Source organism: Trematomus bernacchii, unplaced genomic scaffold (genome assembly GCF_902827165.1).
Source record: "Trematomus bernacchii unplaced genomic scaffold, fTreBer1.1, whole genome shotgun sequence".
NCBI classification, from domain to species: Eukaryota; Metazoa; Chordata; class Actinopteri; order Perciformes; family Nototheniidae; genus Trematomus; species Trematomus bernacchii.
In genome coordinates this window covers 1570582-1586234 of record NW_022987560.1, presented here as the reverse complement: position 1 = coordinate 1586234, position 15653 = coordinate 1570582, and the positions used below count along the sequence as shown (strand labels likewise).

The following is a 15653-nucleotide window of genomic DNA, read 5'->3' as shown; positions in this document are numbered from 1 at the left end:
TGTTTTACGTCAGATTCCCGTGTTTTACTTACAGAACCGTGGGCAGTGTTTGCAGAAAGGGCCATGTTGAAGTGACATTTGAGTGCAGAGCTGAAAATGTGTTTATAGTTTTGGAGCTATGCTTTTGCTGTTTTGAGTGCCAGTTTAAATAATTGTGCTTTATGAGATATTTTAGTTCATCAGCACCTGAAAGAAACCCAGCAGAGGGCGCCAAACCTCTCTTTCCCAGCAACATCAACCAGCTCTGACAGTCAGAGCTGGTTGATGTTGCTGGGAAAAGAGATTTGGCGCCCTCTGCTGGTTTCTCTTCAGGTATTGACACACTCAAATGTCTGTGATAGTTTTAAAATCAAAATCCAGTGATTGGATGAAGTAGGTTTAATTGGCTCAAGTGGTGCAAACATGAACACAGTAAGATAAATAATGTTTAGACAAACCTTCTCATTAGAAGTTTTTTATTTATTTTAATTGTTTCTACATTGTAGATTTATACTGTAGACATCAAAACTATAAAAGAACACATAATAGCCGCGTTCACACCGGAGTACTTTCACCGTACTTTTCGCGTTTTAGTTCCGTGAGTACCCCTTATGTCGCGTTCACACCAACAATCGTACTTAATCTCGGGTACTTTTACCCCCATTTTTAGAGCCAGCTCAGAGAGCGTACTTTTCTGTGGGTGAAAAGAGCTCCAAAAGTGCCCCAGTGCTGATTGGCTGGGCGAATTGCAAACCACGCCCGTACAACTCTGAAAATGTTGTGTGGAGACGCCATTGTTTTTCCTCGCTACAAAAACACAACGCTCCGTGCGTTGTGTTTGTTTTTGAAAGCAGTTATGGCAAGCATCAAGAAATGATGAGGTGTCGGCGCTTCTGGAGATCTACGCCGAGGAGGCGACCCAGGGAATGCTACTGAAGCCAGTTCGGTAGCTTTCACTCGACCTGGGAATTGTGCACAGCCCCACCGGCTAAAAATAAAGAAACTCAGGCAGGACTACAAACGGCGGATTCAGTGGCCAACGATGACTACCACGACGAAGGTAAAATCAACTACATGCACTGGGGTTTTAATCTGCACAATAATGGTCTCAGATGTACTTTTATTTGCTCAGTAGATCAAGCTAGCCATGCTAGGCTCCGAGCTAGCTACATCTAGCTAGCTAGATATTCTCGGCCGCTCTGAAAACGTTTTGACTTGTGAATAACTGTGCAGTGTTTCTGTAATTTGCTTCACTAACTCATGGCACTAATCGTGTGTTTCAGGCGAGGATGGACAACTCTCGGGATTGGAAACAAGCAAGCTTTGCATTCTAGATCACAGCGCCTCGTCCTCCTTACCAGCAACCAAACGCAAAGGTACACATACTGTAACTTTGTCTTGAAAGAACGTTACGCATCGAACTGATGTTCACAATCATGTTTATTTCATAATATTCATCATATTTTATGTTTAACTTGCCTCAACAACATTAAACAAAGTTCAAGCATACATGAAGCACTCTTCAAAAAGGAACAATCCTCCGTGTTTGAACCTCTTGAATCGCTGCATAGCCGATTTATTTGGACTGGATTATCCCAGAGAGGCCAAACATTCTTTATAACACAGTTTCAGATTTGTGAAACCTTAATTCTATTTGTGAAAATACAAAAAAGGGAGATTTCAGTGCTTTTTTTACATGTAGACCACATTAGACCACATTAGACCAGGTCCTGATCTAAAACCACTATACCTAGACTCATCAAATCTGGACTGGATTATCCCAGAGAGTCAAAAGATTCTTTAGAACACAGTTTCAGATTTGTGAAACCTTAATTCTATTTGTGAAAATACAAAAAAACATTCCTAGTATGTTGTAAAACTACATGGCGACTAAACAGATCTTGTATCTTGCTTATTTTCCCCTCTTAGGAAAGCGGACACGGGATGCGAATTTTTTTGACACCGCCCAGGTGTTGGAGGACCGGCGTGCCGTGGTGAATGAGTCGCTGCGTGGAGATCAGATGGTGCTGTTCACCAAGGCCCAGGAAACGGAGGACAAGATGCTCACCTCGATGGAGCGCCAGGCAGAAGTGTTCAAGCAGCAGATGGAGCGCCAGCAGCACCAGGATGAAGTGTGGGCGCTGCGCCATGAGGAAGCGTCGGCGCAGCGGCAGGATGAGCGACAAACTGCATTTAATAACAGTTTATTTGGTATAGTTTTTGTAAATGTAAATACTGACACACGACACACAACGTTGCACTAAGGTGTGTATGCTGCTGAGAATATCCCTACACCTGGGACAGTTTATTTTATATTGTTATTACTGTTATGACTTTATTTTATATATAATGTTTACTGACATGTACAACTGACACTTTATTTACATTTAAAATTGTTCTATTTAATGTTATGTCTTGAGAGTGCAATAAAGAAAACCGACATGGCGATTAAGCTTATTTCTCCTGACACTTTATCTTTAGTGACCTGTGTAGCATCCTATACATCACATGTAAGTGATTATTCTGATACCATCATGTTTCATCGGTTATAAACTGGCAAAGCTTTATTTGTCATTTATTTATCATCAATGTTGCAACCTTGTGGGGGAATAGCAGGGGCACATACATAAATATGATAATTTATATCATTTTAAATATTATTTGACCTAAACTTTTAATTCCCCCCCATTTCACACAACACAACATGGAGTCCACTATGGGCCAAAACTAACATGTATGTTTGCATAGTGTTTATGGCAGACGGATGCAGTGGGTCTCAGGAAGATATATAATAAAGGTGGGTTTGCTGCTGAGACTCCCTACAGCTGGGACAGTTTATTTTATATTATTATTACTGTTATTATATAGTACAACTGACACTTTATTTTATATTGACAATGTTTACTGACATGTACAACTGACACTTTAGTTACATTTAAAATATTTCTATTTAATGTTATGTCTTGAGAGTGCAATAAAGAAAACCGACATGGCGATTAAACAGATCCTGTATCAGCCATCCTACGGCGAAACATGGCAGTCATGTGTGCTTTCCGTCGGCCAATCCTTTTCCTAAAGCTTTTGAACTGCCTTTGATGCTGAAGAAACTTTGCGATTATAGCATTCGACGTGTGGCGGCTCCGGATTTTTGTCGGACGCCTAATAGGCTCAGGCTCTGGTCGCATTAACGAAGTTACAAAGCTGTATAACATGAGCACAAACAGCACAACTCCAGTCGACTCCATCTCCATCATGTCTGAGGTCGGAAGGTAAACAACAGACAGTATACGCGGGAAGTTTTTCTTCTTCTCTTGTTTTGTAGCGGATTGCAAACAACTTTAAGGTGCTTACCGCCACCTACTGTACTTGTAATCTTCCCTCAGGGAAAAGTACTCCGGTGTGAACGCGATCTGTACTAAGTGCCCTGGGGTTAAAAGGGCCAGGGCTCTTAGTGCCGGAACTAAGTACAGGAAAGTACTTGGTGTGAACGCGGCTATTGTAATGTTCTAGTAAACATGAAACATTTAAAAAAAAAAACAGAATTGTATTTATATTTTGCTGGCTACTGCAGAATGCTGTGGTAGCCTTGCCGGTTAAGTGAGCCTTGAATTCTGAATAAATCACCAACAGTGACACCAGCAAAGCCGTTTCTTAAAGTGATGATGGACGGTCGTTCCTCTTCAACGAGGTGAGTCGTTCTTGCCATACTATGGATTACAACAGTAGTCAAATAGGGCTTTCCACTGTGCACTAACCCTACCTCTGCACAACACAACTGATGGTCTCAAACACATTCAGAAGGCAAGTAATTCCACAAATGGCATGACAACCGCATGAAGCTGACTGAGAGAAGCCAAGAGTGCAAAGCAGTCATCAAGGCAAAAGGGGGCTACTTTGAACAATCTAAATAAAAAATCATATTCTGGATTTCTTCAACACTTTTTTGACTAGATAATTCCATATGTGTTCTTTCATAGTTTTGATATGGTACCGGGCATCTGAGAGCTTCTTAACATTTAACAAACTTGGAATGTGTCATACTCACTTAACGGGAAGGAACTCAGCTATCAGACATTAACCATTTTTAGCTAAACGTAACACCAGGGTAATAACAAAGGCTCTGAATAAGCCCAGAGCGAAGAAATGCTAACGCACCTAGCACAGAACTCACGGTAAAATACCCTTATTACTTATCGGATCTGCACAAACAAGATATCGATTAGCAAGCTGAGATTCCACAGATTCCAGACATATACGTATCATCACTGAGCGATCAAAACTCGAGTTTCTTCCCGTTAAGTGGGAATGACAAAGAAGCACAGTTTCGTGAATATTGTTGTGTTTTGCCCCCGGAGGCGGGGGCATTGGGTTTATTAACCTGTTGAGCTTTTTTTTCACTAAACTGTGTCTCAGGGCTTCTTAACATTTGACAACCTATTAATGTGTCATACCCTATTAACGGGAATAATCTAAGCTAACTGACGATATGAACCATTTTTACTGAAACAAAACACAAGTCTAACGACGAGAGTCTGAATTAGCACCAAGCGAAAGAGTGCTAACGCACTTAGCACATAACTCACGGTAGAAATATGTTATACTTCACCGGGTCTGCACAAACAAGATATCATGGAAGCTGATATTCCACAGATTCCAGAGGTATAAGTATCTTCACTGAGCGACAAAAACTTGCGGCAGCGAAGGCGAAACCAGACAACACACAACTTAGCTTTACGTCTTACCTTTGCTTTTTTCTGATCAAAAGTTGTGTTCAATGGCATTAAAACGCATAACATTGCTGCTGAAGGTTAATCCAATGTTTCTGTGTCCCTTTGAAATGATCACTGATAATCCATCATCATATTTATGGCAATAAACCTAGTTTTGAGAGCGTAACATAGCTTTCGGTTTGGGCAAGCTGCGTGCGCATCACTCTCACTCCTCAATGGTAACGTGTAGGTGGATTTAGGAACTTCCCCCTCGATTCTATTAGCTATAACGGTTAAAAAGAAGTGTCAATCACCAAAATCGACCAATGGGTTCCAGAGAAACGGCAAATACACCTAAATGACCCAAGAGGTGGGTTTTTTTTTCTAAACCTCTCTAAAAAGGTCAAATTTAACTTGTTTTGCATCAATCTTGATACAGGGTACTTATATGTTATAGTTTGGATTCCTAAAGCTTTTAGTCTACTATCCCATCATTCAAGGGTGGTTTTCACTATAAGTAATGGGTATTTTTTGGACGGACTTAAATTTGTTTACCATGTTCAATCTGAATTTACTTTAAAATAAAAACATCTATATTGATTCTGACTTTTCTACATCCAACTCACAGGTTTATCATTGCTTTGAGAAAAAAGATTATTAATGTACCCCTTTTAGAAGTGTAGATATAGTCATTTGTTCTGGGAATGTCATTTTCGAGCCTGAGACCTGAAAAACAGGCTTGGGGCTTAACAGGTTATCAGGACAACTACACTGAGTTAGAAAGTATATTTTTCATTCAAATTAAAGTTTCAGCGACACATTTCATCCAGCTGTCAGCGGCCCTAAAACAAGGGAATTACATGTGTATAATGTGCTGAAAAACACAAAAAAATATGCAGGGATGTGAGTCTGTTTCTAAGGCCTTTTTTTATTTCGGTAGATTATGATAATTTAAACAAAAGAGAACAGAATCAAACTGAAAACATCAGGAATATTTTCTAGATACATTCATCATTGGTTCTTTGTTTTTAGACCAGAACAGACTGCCAACTCAACAGGAACCATCAAAACATCCCAATCAAAGTTTAAAGGTGGGGTATGTAATTTATTTCAGAAACACTTTTTGTTATATTCCATGGATTGCTCTTAACATCTCGATAGCAATGAATATATTATTATTGCTTTGATAATAAATACATAAAATGTCCTCTGTGGAAGCTGTAGCTCTGTAAAAAGCATGACCAATCATTTTAGCCGGCCCGGCTAAAATAACTGGATGGCCACCTGCCTGTCAGCCTTCCATCTGTGCACAAACTTATCTCGTGCCCTCATTGGTCATGTGCGCGTTTGTGTGTGTTGGAGGAGGCGCTCTGTAAGGAAGTCTGAAGGAAGAGGCAGATTTTTTCCGGTTTTGTACTTTCAAATTCTAGCGCACTCGAGCTGGTTTCTCCAAAATTACATACCCCACCTTTAAGTCACATCATTTGATTAACCAAACAGATTATTCAAGAAACTACCGGATGCAGCTTAACGAGGCTAGCAGTTTAATCCTGGACATAGAATATTTTATAAAAGGAATAACAAGACTATTAAAAAACCATGGTTGAAACATAGCATAGTAGAACAATGATTTTAATTACATTGGGAGAAACAGCATCTCTGTGGCCTTGTTTTGGCATAGTGGGAACGCTGGTTAGAACATAACTGTTAGTCAGATTTAGGAAAATACATGATGGGTTAGGGAGAAAACAGCATCTCTTCACACCAGTACGGTGTCTCTCCAGTGTGAACACGTTGATGTGTTTTGAGAGCACCTGATGTTGTGAACATTTGCCCACACTCTTCACAGCTGTACGGTTTCTCTCCAGTGTGAATACGTTGATGTTTTTTAAGAGGACCTGATTGAGTGAACGTTTTCCTACACTCTTCGCAGCTGTATGGTTTTTCTCCTGTGTGAACACGTTGATGTGTTTTGAGAGCACCTGATGTAGTGAACGTTTTCCCACATTCTTCACAGCTGTACGGTTTTTCTCCTGTGTGAACACGTTGATGTGTTTTGAGAGCACCTGATGTAGTGAACGTTTTCCCACACTCCTCACAGCTGTACGGTTTCTCTCCAGTGTGAATACGTTGATGTGTTTTAAGAGGACCTGATTGAGTGAACGTTTTCCCACATTCTTCACAGCTGTACGGTTTCTCTCCTGTGTGAATACGTTGATGTATTTTGAGAGCACCTGATGTATTGAACGTTAGCCCACACTCTTCACAGCTGTACGGTTTCTCTCCTGTGTGAATACGTTGATGTAATTTGAGACCAGCTGATCTAGTGAAAGTTTTCCCACACTCTTCACAGCTGTACGTTTTTTCTCCTGTATGAATACGCAGGTGGCTCTTTAAAGTTCCAGGTGTTGTAAAGGATTCATCACATTGCTGACAGCTGTGACGTTTCTCTCTTCTTTTTGGTTTCTAAAACAGACAGAGGAAGAGAGAAAGTAAATCTAAAAAGCATAAATACATATAGAGTTGCCACAATAAAAACTCACTTAATACATATACAGTTAACAAAATACTACTTGTACTAACTGTTTGTGTTTATTATATTTGTATTCTATTTGATACAGTAATACGGCAACATTCTACACAGTATATACCAGACGTGGGGGACTCGAGTCACATGACTTGACTCGAGTCGCATATTTTTTGACCCGAGACTTGCTTGACTAACATTGATAAAAGACTCAAATTGACTTTGACTTGGTATTCATGACTTGAGACTTGACTTAGGCTTGAGACAGATGACTCGAAAGGACTTTACTTTTTAAAATAAAATATGTTTTTGTATTGTACGAAGCCCCTAAAGGGCAATGAAAAAAAAGTGCATACATTATTTGAGATATATTTCGAATTCGGACTTCATTTTAGGGACATTTCGACCAGAGGTTTAGAGATATTTGTTTAAGCACAGGGTCGGCAAAACACGAGAGTCTGTGAACCAGTCTGTCTTGATCTATGAATTCATGTCTGTGACTCTCACAGTATCTGCTGCCCGAAGGAAAACCTCCTTCACTTCATGAAATCTCTGCAGCACCAGGAGGCAGTAACGTGTAACTCAGCAGAATCTGAGAAGAGCAGCACCAGCTGCAAAGAGCTGTGCCTTTTACTGCACTGTGTTTACCTTCATTAGAACAGCTAAAGAGCGACCGCAGGCTGCTACATTTTAACCACACACCAATCTGCTTAGGGATGACTTATTAAAGACGCGAAGGTGATGGCCAGGCCAGGTACTGGCATCATGTTTTTCATCTCACTCTAGGGGGGTTATGGTGTTGCTTCACAAGTCTGTTCCGTTCCGAGTGAACAATATTATATCTGATACAGTTGAAAGATATTTGGTGATACAAGGCAGTATGTTAAAATAAATCATCACCTTGGTGAATGTCTATGGCCCAAATGACGACAGTCCCGCTTTTTTTGAGAATCAATTTTTAATGGTTGCATCCCTCCCAGGCAAAGTAATGATGGCAGGTGACTTCAACTGCACTCTATCCCGAAACTCGATCGTTCATCTGTGTTGAAATTAGAAATGAACAGTGGGCAATAACTACAGATGCGTTGGAAATTAATATTTGTTTCGTTCTATAAGAGGCTTTATCAATCTGATTATCCATTGAATTCGGTAAGTCAAAACACTTTCCTAGATGGGCTGTCTTTTCCCAATATTTCTGTAGAAACAAAACTCGCAATGAATAGGCAACTGAACTTAGAAGATATTTCCAATGCCATTCTTAACATGAAAGGTGGTAAGGCCTCAGGACCTGACGGGATCCCAATTTACATGTATACATTTTTCAATGCAAAATTGATAGCCCCATTCTTAAACATGTATGCATGGAATCATTCGAGCAGGGCAGCCTCCCCCTTCGCTACAAAGTGCCTTAATTTTATGACGTCGGCATGACTGGCGGAAGTTACACTTAGAAACCTTATAAACCTATGAGGGCGCTGTAGGACATAAGTGTGTAATGTACATGTTGAGGATGGAAAGTCAATAGGCAGCGTCAGGGGGCGCTGCAGCTCCCCTAGGATAGCCATAGCACTCCCTAAGCACCCCCAAGAAATGTATGTCTTTTTTTTTTGTGTGTGAAATTGATAATTGGAAAAATGATTGATTCGAAAATAATATGCTACAGTACAGTACAAGTACGTCTGGGTCTCTGTTTCATTCAAGCTCGGCTCTGTGTGTGTGTGTGGAACGAGCCATTTTGTGTGCGCGAGAGAGCGAGAAAGAGAGCGCACCGGTACCGGAGATTGTTGTTGTTAGCATCTGGTGCTAGCTAGCTACGCTAACGGATATAAGGAGCTTTTTCAACAACAAGGCGGAGGGAGAACTCTCGCCTGTCAGACTCAGAGGCTCAGTGAACTAAAGGACTCTCTCAGTGTTTAGATAGTTAACTTTAGTCTAAGTTATCTCAGTGGGTCTCAAACGGTTTGGTCGCGATTAATGTAAACAATTATTTCCGAGGCACACGTTTATATGATCATTATAGGTGTGAAAAAATGGGAGAATAAATGAAAAACAGGTATGAAATACTATGACAGTAAAACAACAATAAAGTTTAATAGGGGAGTGATTTGTAAAATATCCATAAAGAAATAGTAAATCTGTTTACAGTTCTGTTTCATATGGGTGTTGAGAGATGTATCCATAGATCTCTTCATTTTGCTCTCAAAGTGCACCAGATTGATGCATTTCACTTTAATATATATTTTTTAATCTTCCCGGGGGAGCATGCCCCCGACCCCCCTAGAGGAGGTTAGGTCCACACACCTATAAAAATAGCATCTACCCCTGCTTACACCTATATGGCGTGAGCTGATTATCGAGCCTTCATTGTAACAGTCGCGGATATACTGTGAATGTGCGTGGGCATTGTTGCAGTAAAAGATTCAACTGTAGCGACCGGTACATTAATGGGAAACCCTAAATGTTTGAGCAGCCTCTATGAAATGTCAAGCTACCCAATAGCACCCCCAAAAGATAATCTCTGGCGCCGCGACTGAGCCTGCAACCCCGTTTTGAAGAACTGTGCAGTGCAAAACAGGCTCATTGCAGCCACTAATGCTGTGATAAGACACACTTTCTTTTGCCAAATATCAGCATTTTCTTTCTTTTCATTTTTTTTCACAGATTGCAAAGTGGCAAAGTATAACTTATTGTTCTAGCAAAGGGATTGCAAAATTGTATTATGTATTTTTTTATTTTTGGAGCACACAGACTTATGGAGCATTGTTTTATTATCACTGTTCTTGCCAAGTGATTTAAAAAAAAAAATGTTTAAAGGAATGCTCACGTTCATATTGATGTATTTTAATAAATGTTAACTTGGCCCATTACGTGACTATTTGTGTTGGGGGGGGCCCGACTTTTTTTTTTCTCCAAAGGGGGGGCCTGATGGAAAAAGTTTGAGAACCACTGGGTTAGGGAAAGAAAAATGGTTAACCTACGCCTTCTACAAGCCAGGCGCTCAATTGCTTTCTGTTGGGAAAATGTTGGTTGCCCCTCCCTGGGCCACAGGTTAAACAATTTAACTTTGAGTCTGGCTCTTGAGAAACTCACATATATACTAAGGAAGAAAGCTTCTGAATTTTACACCATTTGGGAATTGTTTTTGGAATTTATAAAAAGTGGGGACATTGCAGAAGCGATGGAAGGTTAAAGTGAACAGACTAAACTACTGTGAGGAAATGTTGAATTTGGTTAATCTATTTGGAGAATTGTAAGCTGTACTCTGCTCGGTTTGTGGATCTGCTTTTATTGTATTTTTGTTGAATTTGCTAATGTAATTATATTCTTGGTCTGAACTTTAAACTGATTGATGATTCTAGTATCTACACACTTTTTTTAGCATTATTTTGTAATCTGCCATATGTCTAATGTTGGGGAATGTTCGGTTGTGTTTGTGTAATGTGATAAATGTAAAAGATCAATAAATAAATGTTTAAAAAAAAAAAAAAAAATACAGCAACGTTCTAATCACAGTAAATACAGCAACGTTCTAATCTATATCTAACCATATTGTGCTTTAATATTGTATTTTCTAAACAGGTTGTGATCTTTCATTTGGGGATAACAGTGTTAGGAATATATTGTGAGGAAGTGCACACTGACCTGAGCTCCAGGGGTCTCTTTGTTCTCCTCCATGCTGCTCTCAGAGCTCCTTCTCCGGCTGTGTCTCTGAAATAATCAACACAACTACAGCTGAAACAACACAAGATAACTCAATACAACCGACAGACACAACAAAACAAATCTACAGCTACGTCTTAGGTTCATAGCTGAGGTGAGAAGTAACTAAGTACATGTATTCAAGTACTGTAATTAAAGGGGACCTATCATGCAAAATGCACTTTTGTACGTCTTTTCTACATGAATGAAAACACAACCCTCTCTTTTCCTCCATACCCAAATCTCTAAAAACAGGGCTGCAACGGAGCTGATACAGATTTGAATTTATCTGACGTCAGAAAAGGGGTGCTCCGCCTATATGGGCAACTCTCCACCTATCAGGGGAATGAGAGGTTGGGCCACGGCCACTGCCCAACCTCTCATTCGCATATAGGCTGTCGGCAGGCTAAATCTCCCCCAGTCACATCTGTGTTTTTGCCTACTCTTCCCAGGATGTCTAAGGGAGTTAAACGTTGTGCTGTTCAGGGTTCTTACACCTTTTCCAAAGTCAAATTCAAGCACTTTACAAGCATTTTCAAGGTGCATTTTCAAGCTTTTCAAGCATCTTACAGCTGTTGTAAATTACATATTTATATACACATACTTATACTCAAATGATTATTTCCCTACCTTACATTAAATCAGATGTTCTTTATGCTATAAACAACCAAATGTGTGTTTCGTAATAGCATTCTACATGAGGATGAAAAATTAAAAATGTTAGAGAAGAAAACTAAGTTTAATATTTCAAAATGTGTGACCCATCTGTACGTAGACTGGGCATCCCATATAACCTGGCTGAGCCAATATAAAACAATCAGCCAAATAACTTTTCAATATATTATTGATTACTATTTTTGAGGTACTTTTAGGTTGGCAGTAAACATAAGTCAGAGGTAAATGGTGTACTTTTACTCCACTACATGTATTTAATACCTTTAGTTACTTTACAGATGTGGATGAATGATGTGAAATATAATCAAGTGTTAAATGAGACTTTAGTTCCACCTGGAGTAAATTCACAAGCTACTCTGTAGTATACAAAGTCATTCAAACTAGCTGCACCTTTACCAGCTTTGATAACACTTTAATGATCAATCATTATAAAACATATCATATACAATTATGAGGGATGCTCCGATCGCCAATTTTGGGGCCGATCGCCGGAATCAGTATCGGCCGATACCGATCGCCGATCCGATCGAGTGGGCGGGGCCTATGGGGATCTTCCATTTAAAGTGATGTTTAAAACTCAGTTAATGGGGCTCATTCACTGGCGCTTCCACAAACCAACCAACCAACCAACATAATTATTACATTCAAATGAAGTACATTATTCAAGTTTACATTAACTTGGGATAATAACACGGGAGAAATTAGCGGAAGCGCTCTCTTTTCCTCTCTCCCCGTCTCTCTCCCTCCTGACAGCCCGTCAGTATCTCCTGCAGCTCACTGATCCAGTAATGAGTGACCCGACAGTGAAGAATAAATATATTTATAACTAGTTTAGCTTGTTCCAGAGGTAGATCAAATAGCTAAGTGTGTTAGGTCTAACTCTTAATGTGTGTTCTGCTCCGCTCACCGGTCCGTCACAGCGGGTGGAGCTGCAGGATTTCTGCTTCACACAGACGTTGCATACCGCTATTTTATTGTCATTTTCGGACACTTAAAATACTGCCAGACTAGTGAAGCCATTTTGGCGAGCTTGTTTTGCCGCGCACAGAGAAAAGTGTCATGTATTTTACATGCAACGATAGCCTAATCTAAAATGCTCTACGGCGTACCTTTCGTGTGGTGTGTGGCTCGTCAGCGCAGACTCTCGCATCGTTATTGTTGCACAATTTGCAGGAGGCTACTCTTGGGCTTCGCTTGACCCTCGTCTTAGCCATGGCTTGTATTTGTCTTCTGCTAGCCAACGCTCGTTGAAACGGCAACCTCCTGGCATACTCAGGGATGCAAACTCATCAGGTATGAAAAAGGTGACAAGGATCCGAGCCCCCCGACCCCACGGAATATCGGCTTTAAAATGAGGAATAACAGAGGATTTTAGCAGTCAGAACAACTAAAGCAGCAGTTAATAATAACAGAAACGCCAAAGAGTCACATCTAATAGAAATATATTTAAGCATTTATTTTAATTGTGTAGCAGTCAGTTTATAATTTTGGCAGGACTGTTGAGCATTTTGAAAATGTATTTTCATGCCTCTGTGCAAGGCTGTCTTTCTATCTTTATAGCCAGTGGTGTAAAGTAACCAAGTTCATAAACTCAACAAGTACTATACTTGGGTACAATTTTGAGATACTTGTACTTTATTTAAGTATTTCAATGTTTTGCTACTTTGTTCTTCTTCTCCTCTACAGTTCAGAGGTAAATGGTGTACTTTTCCTCCACTACATGTATTTAATACCTTTAGTTACTTTACAGATGTGGATGAATGCTGTGAAATATAATCAAGTGTTAAATCAGACTTTAGTTCCACCTGGAGTAAATTCACAAGCTACCCTGCAGTATACAAAGTCATTCAAACTAGCTGCACCTTTACCAGCTTTGAGAACACTTTCATGATCAATCATTATAAAACATATCATATCTATTATTCTGAAATGGACCAATCTGCACAATGACTACTTTTACTGTCGCTACTTTAACTATATTTTGATGATGATACTTTTCTACTTTTACTTGAGTAACATTTTGAATGCAGGACTTTTACTGTAACAGAGTATTCCTACACTCTGGTACTTCTACTTTTACTCAAGAACAAGATCTGAGTACTTCTACTTGTACTCAAGTACAAGACCTGAGTACTTCAACTTTTACTCAAGAACAAGATCTGAGTACTTCTACTTGTACTCAAGTACAAGACCTGAGTACTTCAACTTTTACTCAAGTACAAGATCTGAGTGCTTCTACTTTTACTCAAGTACAAGATACTTATACCACCTCCGTTTATAGGCTATGAAAGAAACTATTTGAAAACGAAGGCTAAAGCTAACGTTAGCAGATAGTGACAATGTATGCTAGTTAGCTAGCTCAACGATTCATTAAATAATATTGCGACAGAAACACTTTTCAGTGCACATCACGCTCTGCCGCTCCGACAGGGAGCTCTGCTCTGAACACCCCGTTCTAACCAGCGGTCCAGTCTGTGCCACAGTTCTACCGCACAGTTAATATTAACGAACGCACCGTAGGTAATGTAGCTGCTGAAGCTAGACCCTCATCCCGGAGCAGCAGAGCCTTATTATACATCCATGAGCAGAGCTGACAGGCAGGAAGACTTGTATTGTACGCTTCATTATAATATATAAAAAAAGAACACCATGCGTGTCATGATGGCACATAACAGCTCGCGGCCGCAGATTACTCCGGGTCCCAGACTCCCCCCATACCCCAAAAATATTTTTATTGCAGATCTACATGAATCACACAAACGACCTATTTTGGAATCAAAACGGCAAATTTCGCCGAAAGGTGACAAGTTTGCATCCCTGCATACTGTCATCTATCACTCTCATCAGAATGCCCAGGTCACACACGTAACAAAAATACTTGCCGGGAAGGCCGGAGCGGAGCTGTTTTATGTAAAAGCGAAGCAATTAAGCGCGCTCCGACTTCTTTATTTTCTTTTAATCTAAAAAGCGAAGTAAAGCATTTACAATTTCAAGCACTTTGTCCCAAATTCAAGCACCATTCCCAAAATTCAAGCACTTTTCAAACCTTGAAACCACCTCGTACAATTTCAAGCATTTTCAAGGACCCGTCAGGGACCCGCACCCGTACGCACCCTGGCTGTTGTTGGCTGCAAGAATCGGGACAAGGGACTGCATGCAATGCCATCCCTGGAAAAAGACAAGAATCTGTGGCTAGACTTCATTTTCAAGGGACATGTGCCAGAAGACTCCGGCAGATTTCTGCTTGTGTGTTCTAAACATTTTACCACGGACATGTTTATGAACTTCACTCAAGTCAAAGAAGGATAAAACAAATATTCTATGTATTATTCTCTATATAATAATATAAGAATAATACACGGAGGACGGAGCCTCTCTTTTCCTCCCCCTCTTCTGAGAGCTCAGCAGCTGATCTGCGAGCACGCTCCCCTCTCCTGCAGGGGGGCGTGGTCAGCTGCAGCTCATTTGCATAAAAGCTATGTCACAGAATCAGCCCTTGCAAAAACAGGGCTGGAAAAGAGCAAATAGAGCAAAATGAGGCATGGCTAAAATGCATGATCTGTTTGGTATTTTGAAAAAAAACCTTCACAGACATGTTTTATATACACTGTAAAAAAAGATCGTAATTTTACAGGAAATAACTGTAAATTTTTATAGTAATTATCATGTTTTTTTAAATAACTTGCAAAATCCTGTAAAATGACAGATATTAACTATAAATTAACAACCCAAAACATTATTTTAAGTATTTTGACAATAACAACAAATAACGATTATTTCATTTTTTTTTACAGTAAATTTACTATATAATATTTACAGTATTTTTGCACTTTCAGAAAATACATGCAGATGTACGTAAAATAAAAAGTATTATCTGTAATTAAATATGTAACTCGTAAAAAAGTGTATTACTATTATAAGACTTTAAGATATTTCTTTGTAATTTTAAGGTAAACATAAAACTGTAAAAAAAAGCGTCAAACAAAAAAAATGTAAAGTAAAACATTTTTACATAAATCATTTTCTCAATATTCGATTGAATCCACCACAAACACAAAATATCC

At 39.6% G+C, this 15653-nt stretch overlaps 2 protein-coding genes across 5 annotated transcripts in view; one reads left to right on the top strand and one right to left on the bottom strand.

Annotated features, from left to right (window-relative positions):
* Nucleotides 1-15653, top strand: part of LOC117477332 (zinc finger protein 208-like) — a 416861-nt gene that overhangs the window by 271002 nt on the left and 130206 nt on the right.
* LOC117477349 (zinc finger protein 239-like) overlaps nt 6098-15653 on the bottom strand; it is a 120615-nt gene continuing 111059 nt past the window's right edge. For all 4 annotated transcript variants that reach the window (XM_034124044.1, XM_034124042.1, XM_034124045.1 and 1 more), the window contains 2 exons: nt 10858-10923; nt 6098-7154 (listed from right to left, as the gene is read on the bottom strand). In XM_034124044.1, the coding sequence (XP_033979935.1) occupies nt 6426-7154; nt 10858-10890 (762 nt within the window). In that variant the 5' untranslated portion in view covers nt 10891-10923 and the 3' untranslated portion in view covers nt 6098-6425. The remainder of the gene's footprint in view (nt 7155-10857; nt 10924-15653) is intronic.